The sequence below is a fragment of the Lonchura striata genome, chromosome 5, assembly GCF_046129695.1.
Source record: "Lonchura striata isolate bLonStr1 chromosome 5, bLonStr1.mat, whole genome shotgun sequence".
Taxonomy (NCBI): Eukaryota; Metazoa; Chordata; class Aves; order Passeriformes; family Estrildidae; genus Lonchura; species Lonchura striata.
In genome coordinates, this window is record NC_134607.1 from 72110244 (window position 1) to 72125107 (window position 14864).

Here is a 14864-nt window from a genome sequence, read left to right on the forward strand (position 1 = left end):
TTGTGGTGTGAAATGCCCAATTTTTGAGGGTGGAATTCTCAAAAGTTGATTTAAATAGTGATTTATTTAGCCTCCTTTGGCTGATTCCTCTGACAGGATTGTGGGAACTTCCCTGCTCAGTATCCCAAAGTACATTCCCTGCTTTTTCATACCAGAGAAAGGCAAAAAATTTCATACCTTGCAGGCAGAAAAATGGTTTGTCAGATAAAATCTCCAGTGCCAGCACTGAGAGTCCTCCGGGCTTTCATGGAAACGGCCCAAAACCCAAAAATGCCATTGGAAAAAAGCCAGAAAAACTGACTGCAGCCAAAGGAAGCTCTGAGGACATCCCTTGGGATAAAGGGATCACCTGCTCCCTCATTCCCACCCTTCCAGGATGCTCTGGAAGGAGCTGGAAGTGCTTGGAACGTGCTCCAGAAATCCCAAATTCCAGCGGCTCTTCCCAGGATTGCGTGACAGGGACGGGCTGGAGCTAAAAAACTCTGCCACCCCTCATTTCAAAAAATAACCTTGGACATGTTCAAATTGCTGCAGAGGATCCTGGCAGCTCCTGTGCTCGGGGAAACTCGGGAGTGCAAATCCAATATTTGATTTATTGCTGCTGCTCCTGGTGTTTTCGTCCCTGGGAATGTTCCTGGTGCTTTGGGGAGGGGGTCACAGGCACGGAGGAGTTGCCCCAAAATTTATAATTCCTCCTTTTCTCTGCTTCCTCTCTGGGAGGTTTTTTGGGGGAATTTTTCTTTGGGAAGGTGAGGAACAGGCTGAGGTTTTGCTGGGAGCTCAGCACATCTCTGGGATCACTTTTCCCACCCCACGGGTCTGGAATTGCAGCAGGATCCCTTGGAACACCAGGGCTGCTCCAGGCTCTGTGAACAGATGAATCCAGGCAGGAATTGGTGCCATGAGGGTTCCCCTTCCTGAACACCCTTCTGTGGGAGATGCTTTGTCAATATTTAGATATTTTGGGGGGTTTTTTTGTTTGTTTGTTTGTTTGTTTTTCTTGATGGGCTGAAAATCCCAATACAAATCCCAATCAATGTGACGCTCAGCATGGGAACTCCCTGGAAATTTCAATTTTCCTGGGTCAAACCTTCCAAAAAAAACCCAGCCCAGGAGCTTTCTGGGATAAAAAAAACCCAAAAAAATCCAAAAAACCAACAAACAAAAAAAAAACCCAACAAAAAATAAAACTTTGAAGCTTGAAGTGCTTCAAGTTTCAGCTTAGGCTTGAGGGTGCTCCTGGAACATTCCTGAGTCTGAGGCAGCCACAGCTTCTCTGGGCAATGGGATAATTTATCATTTATATACTTACATCATTTATCACTATTAATTTCTGTGATCACTTACAGTAATTTATCCTATCCCACGATCATTTTTATCATTTTTATTCTATTTTACATGATGTAAACAACGCGATTATCTCTTACACAACTCCATTTCACATTATCGCTTCTATAAGAAACCATTTACCCGATTCATCGAATACGCCATGACCCTAAATATCCCTAAATATATACATTTTTTTCTCCTCTTTCCTCTCCAGAATACATCCAGAAATATGCAACAGAAGAAGCACTAAAAGAACAGGAAGAAGGCACCGGGGACAGCTCATCCGAGAGCTCCATGTCCGATTTCTCCGAAGATGAGGCTCAGGACATGGAGTTGTAGTAGAGGAGGCCACCTGCTTTTCAGAGAGACTCTAATTTCCTAACCATGAGAAGCAGACTATAATATTCATATTTAAACAAAGCAATTTTTTTTATTACTAAACAAGGTTTTTATGAATTATAGCATCGAGATATATATATATATATATTTATTTATATATAGATATTTATATATAAATACGTATATATATATATATATATCAATATATATATATATATATCACCCTTTAGGTCTTGATTTTCTCGGTCATTTCCCGATTCCCAAGGTGCATTTAGAGCATTCCCAACATTCCATTCTGGTAGCAATATGCAGCCCGGATGCATGCGTTGAGATTTTCCATTTGGCCGAGTCAACTTTGGTGTGCTACCCAACAGCTGCCCTGGGAGGGAGGGAATTAGCAAAAAAAAAAAAAACAAAAAAAAACCCCAAAAATCCAAACAACAGACAGGAAAAAAAAAATTAAGAAAAAAAAAAAAAAGAGGGATTTGCTGTCGGATCGAGGTTTCCACCTGAGATTTTTGGCGTTTCCTCCAAGCCTAAAACCTCGAGGGGATGGCGTAAGGATGGAAGGGGCTCCTCCAGGCTGTGTTTAAAGAACAAAAAAAGAGGGATTTCACCCCAAAAAAACCCACCCAAATCCAAAGTTGTGGAGCTGCTGGGAGCGCTGAAGACGACTGGCTGGGACGTCAGCCCCTCCTGCCCTCCCGGGCTGCGGGGACGGAGCCACCGGTGGATTCCCGGGATTTTGGAGAAGGTTTGGATGCTGTGGATGCCCTCTCTGCTGGAAATTTGGAGAAGGTTTGGATGCTGTGGATGCCCTCTCTGGGATTTTGGAGAAGGTTTGGATGCTGTGGATGCCCTCTCTGGGATTTTGGAGAAGGTTTGGATGCTGTGGATGCCCTCTCTGGGATTTTGGAGAAGGTTTGGATGCTGTGGATGCCCTCTCTGCTGGGATTTTGGAGAAGGTTTGGATGCTGTGGATGCCCTCTCTGAGATTTTGGAGAAGGTTTGGATGCTGCTCCTGGAGCTGGGACTGCCCAGAGCACGTGGAGCTCCAGCCCTGCCCCGGAATGGCTTCCAGCTGGATTTATTCTTTTGGATTTTTTCCTTCTTTTCTTTAATCCCTCTCTCGCTGGAGATCTGCTTCGGACACCTGACAAACTCTGGCTGTGTCCTGGGAATTCTCCTCTGAGCGGATGGATTGGCCTTGCTGAGCTTCAGATCCACGGAATTGTCCCGCCGGCCGAACTCCACGAATCCATCAGCACCAATTTTCATTTGCCTTTTTTGGTTTTTTGGGTTTTTTTTTTTTTTTCCTTTTTAAATCTTTCTTTCCTCCCCTTTCTGCACCAGCTTGGTTCCCATCTGCTTGTGTGTGTACAACGGGATAAAAATTCCTTAAGATTTAACAAAGAATATGATCTAGGGAAAAAAAAACCAAAAAACCCACAAAATTTGAGCTGAATAAAAAAAAAAAAGCCTAAAAAGCACCAATTGAGGAAGCAAATTAATTCACTCTTTGTTTTTTTTTTGTTGGTTGGTTTGGGGTTTTTTTGGGGTTTTTTTGTTTTTTTTTTTCCTAGGATGTTTGGGAATTGCAATGTTGGATTTCTCCTGGTGTCTTGCAGCAAGCTGAGAGATTTTTTTTTTTTTTATTTTATTTTTATTTTTTTTGCTGCTGTTCCTAGAAATCTGCTAAGTAAATGTCTCCTTGGGATACTTGAATTGGGATTAATTGTGCATCGGAGATTCAAAGTGAGATGGATTTTTAAAGCTGAATGTTAACCTGCTGTTTTCTTTTGGGGGATTTTTCGGAGGGGTTCGGACAAGATCTTTTTTCATTTGTGATGCAGAAAAAAAAAAAAAAAAATCAACCCACCCTGAGCGACTCTGGAGCAGAGTTTTGAATGTCAGACTGGCACATTTGTCATTTCCCCAGAATTCTTGGGCTTTATTTCCTTTTTCCTTTCGAGGCGTCGCCCACCCGGGGCTGGGAGATTCCAGCCCCATCTCTGATTCATAAAGCACAATCAGTTTCTTTTATTTCTGTTGCTTTTGGGGGGGAAAAAAAAAAAAAACAAAAATAACTCCATCAAGTCCCACTTGGCTTTGGCATGAATTTCCTTAATAAAAAAACCTTCCATGGATTTCCTTTCTGTTAATTCCGGGCACGAAGCAAAGTTTTTCCCTCTCCTTTTTCCCATTTTTTCCCAGCAGTGGTGTAGGGCTGTGGTACTGTGCTGAAGTTCTCTATCTAGCATTTGTGGCTTGTTGGAGGGTAATAATTATTTAACATGTAATGATGTAATTAACTCTTATCTAGCACGTTGTTTGCTCATTAATTTGGGGTGGGAGGGGGCCACGTTGAACTCGCTTTCCTGCTGCCCTGGCAGTTTTGCTTGTGCTATAAACCTTTACTTGTAGGTGCTACTTAGGAGTAGAGTCAAGTGCTGGGTGGTGATTTCAGTTTAAAAAGCTTCAAAAAACGAGGAAAAAAAAAACCAAACAAACAAACAAAAAAAAACAGAACAAAAAAAAAACCACAAAAAAAGCAACCAAAAAAAAAAAAAAGAAATCACAATAAAAATTTGTATTTTTTCAATATTGTATAAAAATAGTGTTCTAATTCCCTCACCCCCTTTCCCTTGCAGGGTTTTTCATCTCTTGTGGATTTAGAGCATCCAACTGCTGGATGGGAAACACTTTTTTTTTGGGGGAGGATTCCCAAAAAAAAAAAAAAAAACCAATCCAAAAATTGGGAAAGCACAGCTGGCTGTGGGAGACACAACGGGATGGATTCACGGAGCTTGTCTAGGCACAAAAATTCACATTCCCAGCAATTCCCAGGCTGGGCCAGCCCCCAGGATTTGTCCTGGGAGGAAAAACCAGCTGCCAAAATCCTGCTGGGATTCTCTTCCCCCCAAATCTCCTTTTCCCTCCAACAGATCCTTTCCCCTCCACAAAAAGTACATTTGTAAAACTTCACCAACCTCATCTGGATGAAAAGGTGGGACCACGTTGGAGCAAGAGAACTTTTTTTGATCCTCTCCACTTTTCTTTTTTCATCTTCAGGGCGTTTTTTCTTCTCCACCCAGCAGTGGTGGCATCACCCTGGGGACCCTGGATGGATTTCCCACCTTGCTGCAGCCCTTGGAGCTGCTTTGGGAGCAGCTTTTGCCTTCTCCCCATCATTTCTCCTTTCCCCCTCTGTCAGAATCTGCTATTGATGATTCTGAGATTGTAGAAAATTTCTGGTTTTTAGCCCTGCTGCCAAAGCAGAAGTTATAAACTGTTTGTGCTGATTCCAAGGTTGTTTATTCTGTTGATCTCTCACATGTTCTGCTGCCCTGCCCAGCTCTGTCCTGCAGGGCAGCGTGTGGGGCTCTGCCCTCAGTGGGATGTGACAAACATTCAATACCAGAAACTCCCTGGGCTGCATTTACAAGAACGTGCCAATATCTGTCACCTACGTTGGACAGTGTGTCCCCAGCCTGAACCAACAGAAAAATGCCAACACCACAGTGAGACATGGAGGGCATGAAGAAGGAGAAAAAGGACAAGGCACACCCAATTTCCTCCATCTTGTCCCCTTTGGACCCCTCGTCTAGAATCCTAAAATTTTACTTTTGCACCCGTGCCACACTTAATTATTACTGATATCAAACACTCAGAGCTGGTAATTGATCCTGTGAGATTGAAAACTCTTTTCCATGGGCAGAGATCACAGACAGTGTCTCTGGGGGCTCTGTCCATGGGTTCCTGACCCCTGCCAGGATCCCAGGGCAGCCAGAGGGAAACTCTGCATTCCCACACCCCTCCAGGTTTTCCATGGAAGGAGAAGCGAGTGCACACATCCCTGTGCCCCAGGGATGGTTTTTTGGGATGCCAAAGGCTCAGGGAGCAGAGCTGTGCCACCCAGCCGTGCCACCAGCACGGGCTCCCCTTCCCTCCTCCCTCCAGCAGGGCTGGGATACATTCGACAAATATTTTTCCTTATTTTTTTCCTTCTTTTTCCCCTCTTTTTTCCCCGGCGTTCTCTAGAACCTCTCCGATAGCCATGTGTAATTCAAGACATGTAAACTTCATTTTTTCTCTTTTTTTTCTTTTAATAAAATCTGTACATACCTTGAAATCTGCCTGGGGTTTGGGCTCTGCATCCCACCGGGAGCAGCTCCCACACCCAGCACCCGGCATTTTTCCAGCCGGGAATGACCCCGGAGCTGCTCCTGGGAAGGCTGATGCCCTTGGAGGTCTTTTCCCACCTCAACATTTTATTTTCCATCTCTTTAGGTGATGCTCTGTGACACAGCTGCGACCCCCAAGGTGATTTTTAGGATTTGGGGCTGGCAGTGAAGGACCCTGAGGTCCCTCATTCTTCAGCTGCGGGTCCCGAGGTGATTTTTAGGATTTTTTGGCTCACAATGAGGAGCCCCGAATCTCCCTCATTCTTCAGCTGCGACCCCCAAGGTGATTTTTTGGATTTGGGGCTGGCAATGAAGGACCCTGAGGTTCCTCATTCTTCAGCTGCAGGTCCCGAGGTGATTTTTAGGATTTGGGGCTGGCAGTGAGGAACCCCGAATCTCCCTCATTCTTCAGATGCGACCCCCAAGATGATTTTTAGGATTTGGGGCTGGCAATGAAGGACCCTGACACTCCCTCATTCTTCAGCTGCGGGTCCCGAGGTGATTTTTAGGATTTTTTGGCTCGTAATGAATGAGGAACCCCGAATCTCCCTCATTCTTCAGCTGCAACCCCCAGGATGATTTTTAGGATTTTTTGGCTCGCAATGAGGAACCCCGAATCTCCCTCATTCTTCAGCTGCAGCCCCCAGGATGATTTTTAGGATTTTTTGGCTCGCAATGAGGAACCCCGAATCTCCCTCATTCTTCAGCTGCGGGTCCCGAGGTGATTTTTAGGATTTTTTGGCTCACAATGAGGAGCCCCGAATCTCCCTCACTCTTCAGCTGCGGGTCCCAAGGTGATTTTTAGGATTTTTTGGCTCACAATGAGGAGCCCCGAATCTCCCTCATTCTTCAGCTGCGGGTCCCGAGGTGATTTTTAGGATTTTTTGGCTCACAATGAGGAGCCCCGAATCTCCCTCATTCTTCAGCTGCGGGTCCCGAGGTGATTTTTAGGATTTTTTGGCTCACAATGAGGAGCCCCGAATCTCCCTCATTCTTCAGCTGCGGGTCCCGAGGTGATTTTTAGGATTTTTTGGCTCACAATGAGGAGCCCCGAATCTCCCTCACTCTTCAGCTGCGGGTCCCGAGGTGATTTTTAGGATTTTTTGGCTCGCAATGAGAAACCCCGAATCTCCCTCACTCTTCAGCTGCGGGTCCCGAGCCGCGCCCGGCGAGGCTGCCGGGGTTCCGCGGGAGCTGTGCGGCATTAATTAGCGGATGCTAATTAACAGCGTGGCCGTTTCCTGGCTAATGACCGCTAATTTCGGCTCGGAGCTGGGGAAGGGGTGGGATGGGGCGGGCAGGGCATGGTGGCGGCAGCGGGAGCGCCTCGGGGACCGCGGATGTGCCGGGGGAGGTGACAGCGGTGCCCGCCCGGAGCGCTGCAGCTGCCGCGGCCCGGCTGAGCCCGACCTTCCTCCGCATCCTCCTCCTCCTCCCCAGCTGTTTGTCACCAGCCTGAGGTGCGACACTGTCCCCCGGCACCCTGGGGTGCGCCTCTGCCCCTTCCCGCGGAGGGAGCCGGGGAGGGACCGCCCCGCGCCCCCGCTCTGTCCCCGCTGTCCCCTCGGCCCGGCAGGTGGCCCCAGCGCCCCACCGGTGGCATCCCAGTTTGGGGATGTCGCCGTTAGGGTGACATGGGGGGGACAGGGACACAGAGCTGGTGGCAGGGGGTGCTGCTGCTCCTGGGAGCGCCCCGAGGTGTCACCCTGACATGGGAGCGCCCCGAGGTGTCACCCTGCCCTGGGAGCGCCCCGAGGTGTCACCCTGACATGGGGGCACCCCAAGGTGTCACCCTGCCATGGGAGCGCCCCGTGGTGTCACCCTGCCCTGGGAGCGCCCCGAGGTGTCACCCTGCCCTGGGAGCGCCCCGAGGTGTCACCCTGACATGGGGGCACCCAAAGGTGTCACCCTGCCCTGGGAGCGCCCCGAGGTGTCACCCTGACATGGGGGCACCCCGAGGTGTCACCCTGCCCGGTGTGACGGGGTCAAAGGGCCAAGCCCTGAGCCTGGGGCTCCCTGGGGTGTGGGGGACACCTCAGGGGGCTCTGGGAGCCATCACTGTGGGGCTCTGGGTGACATTCCCACGGGACTCTGGGTGACATTCCCATGGGAGTTTGGGTGACATTCCCACGGGACTCTGGGTGACAATCCCATGGGGCTCATTGTGACATTCCCATGGGGCTCTGGGTGACATTCTCATGGGAGTCTGGGTGACATTCCCATGGGGCTCTGGGTGACAATCCCATGGGACTCAGTGACATTCCCATGGGACTCTGGGTGACATTCCCATGGGACTCTGGGTGACAATCCCATGGGACTCAGTGACATTCCCATGGGACTCTGGGTGACATTGCCATGGGAGCCTGGGTGACATTCCCATGGGGTTTTGGGTGACATTCCCATGGGAGTCTGGGTGACATTCCCATGGGACTCTGGGTGACATTCCCATGGGGTTCTGGGTGACAATCCCATGGGAGTCTGGGTGACAATCCCATGGGAGTCTGGGTGACATTCCCTTGGGAATCTGGGTGACATTCCCATGGGACTCTGGGTGACATTCCCATGGGAATCTGGGTGACATTCCCATGGGAATCTGGGTGGCATTCCCATGGGAGTCTGGGTGACATTCCCTTGGGAATCTGGGTGACATTCCCATGGGAATCTGGGTGACATTCTCATGGGGTTCTGGGTGACATTCCCATGGGACTCTGTGACATTCCCATGGGACTCTGGATGACATTCTCATGGGGTTCTGGGTGACATTCCCATTGGAATCTGGGTGACATTCCCATGGGACTCTGGGTGACATTCCCATGGGACTCTGGATGACATTCCCATGGGGTTCTGGGTGACATTCCCATGGGACTCTGGGTGACAATCCCATGGGAGTCTGGGTGACATTCCCATGGGAGTCTGGGTGACATTCCCATGGGACTCTGGGTGACAATCCCATGGGAGTCTGGGTGACATTCCCATTGGAATCTGGGTGACATTCCCCTGGGACTCTGGGTGACATTCCCATGGGGTTCTGGGTGACAATCCTATGGGACTCCGGGTGGCATTCCCATGGGACTCAGTGACATTCCCATTGGAATCTGGGTGACATTCCCATGGGACTCAGTGACATTCCCATGGGACTCTGGGTGACATTCTCATGGGGTTCTGGGTGGCATTCCCATGGGAGTCTGGGTGACATTCCCATGGGACTCTGGCTTTTTCTGCTGCAAGGCTTTGGGTCCTGTCCCCAAGGAGATTTGGGTGCCATTTCCCCCGGGTGCCATCCTTAAGGGATTTTAGGTGCCAACCCCACGGCGTTTTGGCTGCCAGCCCATGGATTTTTGGGTGACATCCCCGTGGGTCTCCCGGTCCTGTTTCCACGGGCTTTGGGTGCCATCCCCATGGAATCTGGAGGACTCCGGAGATCTGGGTGCTCTCCTGTGGTGTTTGGGTGCCGTCCCGAAGGGGTTTGGGTGCCATTTCCATCGGGCTCTGGCTGCTGTTCCCATCTGGCTCTGCTTGGTGCCATCCCGGGTGCCACCCCCATGAAGACCTGGGTGCCACCAGGCTCGGTTGGTGCCACCCCCAAGGGTCTCCGTGTGCCACCCCCAGGGTCCCCCAGCCCCTGCGACCGACGGGGACGACCCAGTGCTGGCGGCTGCTCCGGGCTCTGCTCCTGGGGCCGCTCCTGGTGGGATCAGGGCATTCCCAGCCCTCCTGGCTCTGTCCCTGTGCCACACGCCAGGACCTTCCACCTTGGCCACCACCGCCCATCCCTGGAGATCCAGAGGATCCCCTCGGCTCCTGCCCTGCCCGACGGGTGCCGCGCGTCCCTGCGGATGCACCCCGAGCCCCAGGCGGGCACCCAGACGAGACGGGCCGCCGGTGGTGACCCCGATGTCCCCGGGGGACACCCGAGCCTCCCCGCCTGCCCCGCGCCGGCTCCGGTTACGGCCGAATTGTTCCTCCCGGCTGGAAGAAATGCCGTCAGCGCCGGCGGATCGGTGGCCATTACTAATGCATGACATCCCCGTGGGACGCGGCCCTGTGCCACCCCCCGCCGCGGCACCGGCGCCCCCCGAGCCCTCTGCACCCCTGGGGAAGGGCAGGAGGGGCAGGGATGGGTGTGGGGAAGGGTTTGGCTCCTTCTTCCTTCATCCGAGGCCTGTCCGAGGCCTGCTGGAATGTCCCGGCTGGAACGGTGGGGCTGGAGCCAGAATGGACCTTCCTGATGGGTGCCACCAGCCCTGGCACACCCCAGGGGAGCAGGAGTGCTCCTGCAGAGAACATTCCCAGCCCAGGGCACGTTTGGTGACAAATGTCTCCGTTTCCCCCGTAACCGGCGGCCCGGAGCCTTTCGGAGCCGGGCTTTCTCCCTCCCTGCTTTGCTCCTTCCCAATTTTCAGCTCTTTTCCCCCCTGACTCCTCCCTTCATGCCCAGTTTTCCTCTCCCCATCTGAGCACAGTGATGCTGCATCCAAGAGCTTCAGCCCAAAAAATCCCCCAGCCCGCTGGAACAGGATGCTCACCCCTGCCCACCCCAGCTCGGGGTGACGCCCCTCGGGGTCCCTGAGCCCCCACCCCGTTTTGAGGCCGGGATCTCATGAACACGGAGGATTTGGCCACAGAAAGTGGGGAGGGCTCCCTGGCTAATGCACCTCGGCTGCTCCCTCATCCCTCCCCATCAATATTGCATTACCCTTCCATCCCCCTCGGCGCAGAGAACGCGGCTCCGGCAGAGCCCCCGCCGGGGCGGCCGCGCCCGGCCCCCTCCACCTTTCCGGGGGCTCCTCCGGGCCCGTCCACGCTCGATATTCGGCGCAGGAACCGAAGAAGGGGATGTAAATTTTTAAACAGGGCCATTTGCTGCGCTCGGCTTACGCGGGATGAGGCCTCCGCGGCGTTTCGGCCGCACCTTGGCGGAGCCGAAATATTGACGATGGCGCGAGAGGGATGAGCCTGGAGCTGAGGGCTCCTTTCCGTGCTTGGCTTGGCACCGTGCAGGCCATCAGGATGTCCCGGCTTTGGGATCATCCCTTGGCATGGGCACCACCCCAGGAACCTCCTTACCTGGGGACCGTCCTCTGCTGGGGACTCAGGGACCACCCCAGGCTCTTGGGGATCATTCCAGGTTCCTTCCTTGCTTGGACACCATCCAAGGACCCTGGGGAGGGATCGTCCTGGTTCCTGGGGATGCTCTCCATCTTGGGGACAGTTCTGGAGTGTCAGGAGCCATCCCGGGGTCTCAGGGACCATCCCACGCTCTCAGACACTATCCTGGGGTCTTGGGGATCATCCTGACTTCTGGGGACCACCTGGGTTTTTTCTTTTCTTGGGGATAATCCTGGAGGCTCCAGAGGTGTCTTGAGGTCTCCAGGACCCTCTTGGGGACAATCTTGGCTCCCTCCCGACTTGAGGACCCTCCTGAAATCCTGGGAAGTGTCTGATGGGACCTGGGGGCCATCCCAGGTGCTTCCCTGAACCACGCCAGGCCTCGGGGACCACCGGAGGTGCCACCACACTTCAGGACCACCCTGTGCTCCCTGGGTTTGGGGACCATCCCAGGACCCTCCTTTCTCCAGCACCACCCCGGGGTCCCACAGAGCAGCATCCCAATCCCAGGATCCAGAGCCTCCTCCCCTTGTCCTCCCTCCCCTCTCCCCCCATCCCTCTCTCGGGGGGTTACCCCCACCCCAGCCCCCGCCGCTCTGCGGGTTTAACCCCCACGGAAAATCCCGGGAAGCTCCGGTGCCTTCTCCCAGCCTCCGTCCCCGCGGCCTGCGGCAACCCGATCCCGATCCCGGTCCCAGCGGGCGGCCCGGCCCCAAACTGGTCGGGCTGGTTTGCGGCGCTGCAGCGCACCTGGGGGGCGGCACTGACCCCCCCCCCCCCGAGAGCGAAATTTCTCTAGATTTGTGTTTTATATGTCTATTTTTCTATATTCCTGTTTTTATAGATGCTTTGAACCTGCGCTACTGCGCTGGGGGAGCTCGGGGGGGCATTTAGGGGCGGGGCGGGGGTTTAATCTGGGGGCAAGAAAGGGAATTTGGGGGATTTTGGGGGGGTGGGATATAATTTTTAGCAGGATGGGGCGCGGCGGGCTCCGGTGCGGACCGTCCCTGCAGCTGCAGGGCCGGGACAAGGAGGGGACCCCCCGGAGCCCCGGGACAACCGGGAAGCGCTTCCCACCCCCCGGTATCCAGCACGGGAACCGCGCCCGCCCGCACCCGGGGGTCGCGGCCCCCGGACCCCCGCCCATCCCCGGCCCCTCGGGGCGGGCGGCGGCAGCTGCGGCTCTCCGGTTGCGGTGCGAGGGGTGCGGGGGGGGCTCGGGATCGGTTTCCTTCCCCCCCCCGGGCCCCGAGGGGGGATGTGGGGGGAGTTTGGGGAGCGGGAAACCGGATCGGCGGCGGCGGGGCGGCTCAGGTGCGCGGCTCCGGTGTCCGACAGCCGGTGAGCGGCCCCGACGGCGGCCCCGGGGCGGGACGGCAGCGGCTATAAAAATGCCCCCCCAAGGGGAAGGAGCCGCCGGTCGGGGCTCAGCCTTCCCCGCTCCCTGCCCGCCGCCGCCGCCGCCGCCGGGACGGAGCCGCCGGCCCCGAGGCCGCGGGGATGGGCGGGCACCGCCTCCCGCCCCACGGAGCGCAGCCGGGGATGCAGCGGGGGGGCTTCCCCGCCTGCTCCGGAGCCCCCGCTCCGTCCTCGGCCCCGGGGGGGTCCCGCCATCCCCCCCGGGGCTGGCCGGAGGGGAGCGGGGGGCACGGACCGCGGCGCTGCCCCGGCGGGGCGGCCCCGGGGTGGGGTGCGGGGGACGGGGGGGTGGCCCAAGGTGAGCCCGGCCCCCCCTCCCCGCCCCGGGCCCGGCTCCGGCTCCACCTTCCGGGGCACCTGGGCCAATTGGGAGCCGCAGGGGGGGTCCCCCGGCCGGGCTAAGGCCGCCGCCGCCGCCGCTCCCCGCCACTTGGGCGAGCGCCGGGGCGGCGGGCGGCGGCGGGGACCCCGCCGGGGTGCGGGGTGGCGGGGGGGGTCCCGTGTCCGTGCGGACCCCCCCAGCCCCACAGTGACGGTGACCCCCCTGTCGGGCCCGGAGCCGAGGCAGCGCCCGGAGCAGAGGTAAGTGCGGGTCCCGGGGGGGGGTCGGGTCCTACCGGGACCCCCCCCCGGGGCTGGGGGACCCCCCCTTGAACCGCTCCCTTCCCCCGCTCACTCCCGGCGGGACCGCACCCCGGGGCGCTGCGTTCCCTCCTGTCCGGCCGTTCCTCGACGTGAGGGTCCCCAGACCCCTTCGGGCTGAGCCCCCCGTGCCCACCCCCCCGTCCCGGCGCCCCCCGTCCTGCCCGGGGTCCCCCCGGCCGCCGCCGTCGGGGCGGTGTCGCGGCCCGGGGCGCTGCGGGTGACAACGAAATCGCGCCGCAGCCGCATCGCCCGGAGCTGCAGCGACCCCCGGGCCTGGGGGGGCTCTCTGGGGGTCCCGGGGTGCCCCTCCCGCCCCCCCGGCTGCGCCCCGACGGCAGCTCCGCTGTCACGAACGGTGCCGGTAACGAAAGCCCGGCTGGGGGGGACCCCGGGACACGGGGGGGCGGCTTTGGGGGGCTGTCCAAGCCCCCCGATCCCCGCGGTGCGCAGCCCCTGTCCCCCCTGCCCCGCCCGGTGCTGCGGAGCGTGGAGGGACCCCGGGGGGCTCAGGCGTGTCCCCGGTCCTGTCTGGGGACACCGAAGCTCAGTCGGGTGGCAGGGTGGGGTCCTGCCCCGGGCTGGGGGCTGCTGTGGGCTGAGGAGGCGTCCCCCGGGCGCTGGGCATGGCCGGTGTTTCGGGCACTGCGGCACAAATCTGCCCGGTTTAGCCCCGAAATGGGGCTCCCGGCAGCTCCGTCACTGTCCCTGTCCTCCTGTCTGTCTCCATCCCTGTCCCCATCCCAAGCCACGTCCCCATCCTCGTCTCTATCCCTGACCAATTTCTGTCTCTGTCCCATTCCCATCCCCGTCTTTATCTCTGTTCCTGTCGCCATCCCTGTCTCGTTCTCCTCCTCTTCCTTCTCCTCTTTCTCCTTGTCCCACGCCTCATCCCCATCATCCCCATCCAAGTCCCATCCCCATCATCCCCGTCCGAGTCCCATCCCCATCATCCCCATCCTTGTCCCATCCCCATCATCCCCACCCGAGTCCCATCCCCATCCTGTCCTTGTCCCCATCCCATCCCCACCAGGTGGTTCCCATGGACGGGCACCTGCAGCCCCTCGTGTCAGGTTGTCGAGGCCGGCCGGGCGCCCACCCCCAGTGCCCCCCATGGCAGGGGAGCCACCGGCGGTGGCCACGTCCAGGAGCCACCGCGTCCCCGGCCAGGGCAGTGCCCGAGCACCATCTTGGTGCCACGAGCATCCGCAGGTGACTCCGGCGGCCTTCAGGCTTTGGGGACGGCGTTTCGCCTCGTTGGCCCCCAGAACGTGGCCTGGGGGCCAGGGCACGCCGATGTCCCCGTGCTGAAGGTCTCGGGCCTTGCGGCAGAACCCTCCGGAGCCCTCGGAGGGGGCTGCGGGCGCGGGGCCGGGGGGGCCCCGGGGGGGCAACATCCGCAATGCGGCAGCTCCCAACGTCACGAGCCGGGGTGCGGCGGCTCCGCAGAGGGGCTGGCTCAGCCCGGGGCCCGGGCTGCCGCAGTGGCCTTGGGCGGGGACGGGGACAAAGGGGGCACCCCAAGGCCGCCGCCACCCCGGGATGGCGGCAGGGCCGGCGTTGGGGCGCGGGCGGCCGGCGGGGAGCGGCCGGGTCCCGCCCGGCGCGGGGCCGGGGCCACGCGGGCGACCACGGCGCGGATTGGGGCGAAGCCGTCGCCCTCAAAGTCACGCCAAGGATGGCGACGGGCTCGGCCTCGCCCGCGTCCCCCTGGCACCGCCGTCCCCAAGCCATCGCGGCGCCAGGGCGGCGTCCCCCAGGTGAGGACAGAGCTGTGGTCACGGGGGGCTTCTCTTCCTTTCGGGTTGCTTGGCTGAGCGCCACGGGGTTCTGGGGCTTCTC

The 14864-nt window shown here is 57.3% G+C and overlaps 1 protein-coding gene across 1 annotated transcript in view; it reads left to right on the forward strand.

Moving 5' to 3' along the window:
• Positions 1 to 3986, forward strand: part of UBE2H (ubiquitin conjugating enzyme E2 H) — a 46305-nt gene extending 42319 nt beyond the window's left edge. The window contains exon 7 of the mRNA XM_077783723.1: positions 1544 to 3986. Within this exon, the coding sequence (XP_077639849.1) occupies positions 1544 to 1668 (125 nt within the window). The 3' untranslated portion in view covers positions 1669 to 3986. The remainder of the gene's footprint in view (positions 1 to 1543) is intronic.
• The last annotated feature ends 10878 nt before the right edge of the window (positions 3987 to 14864 follow it).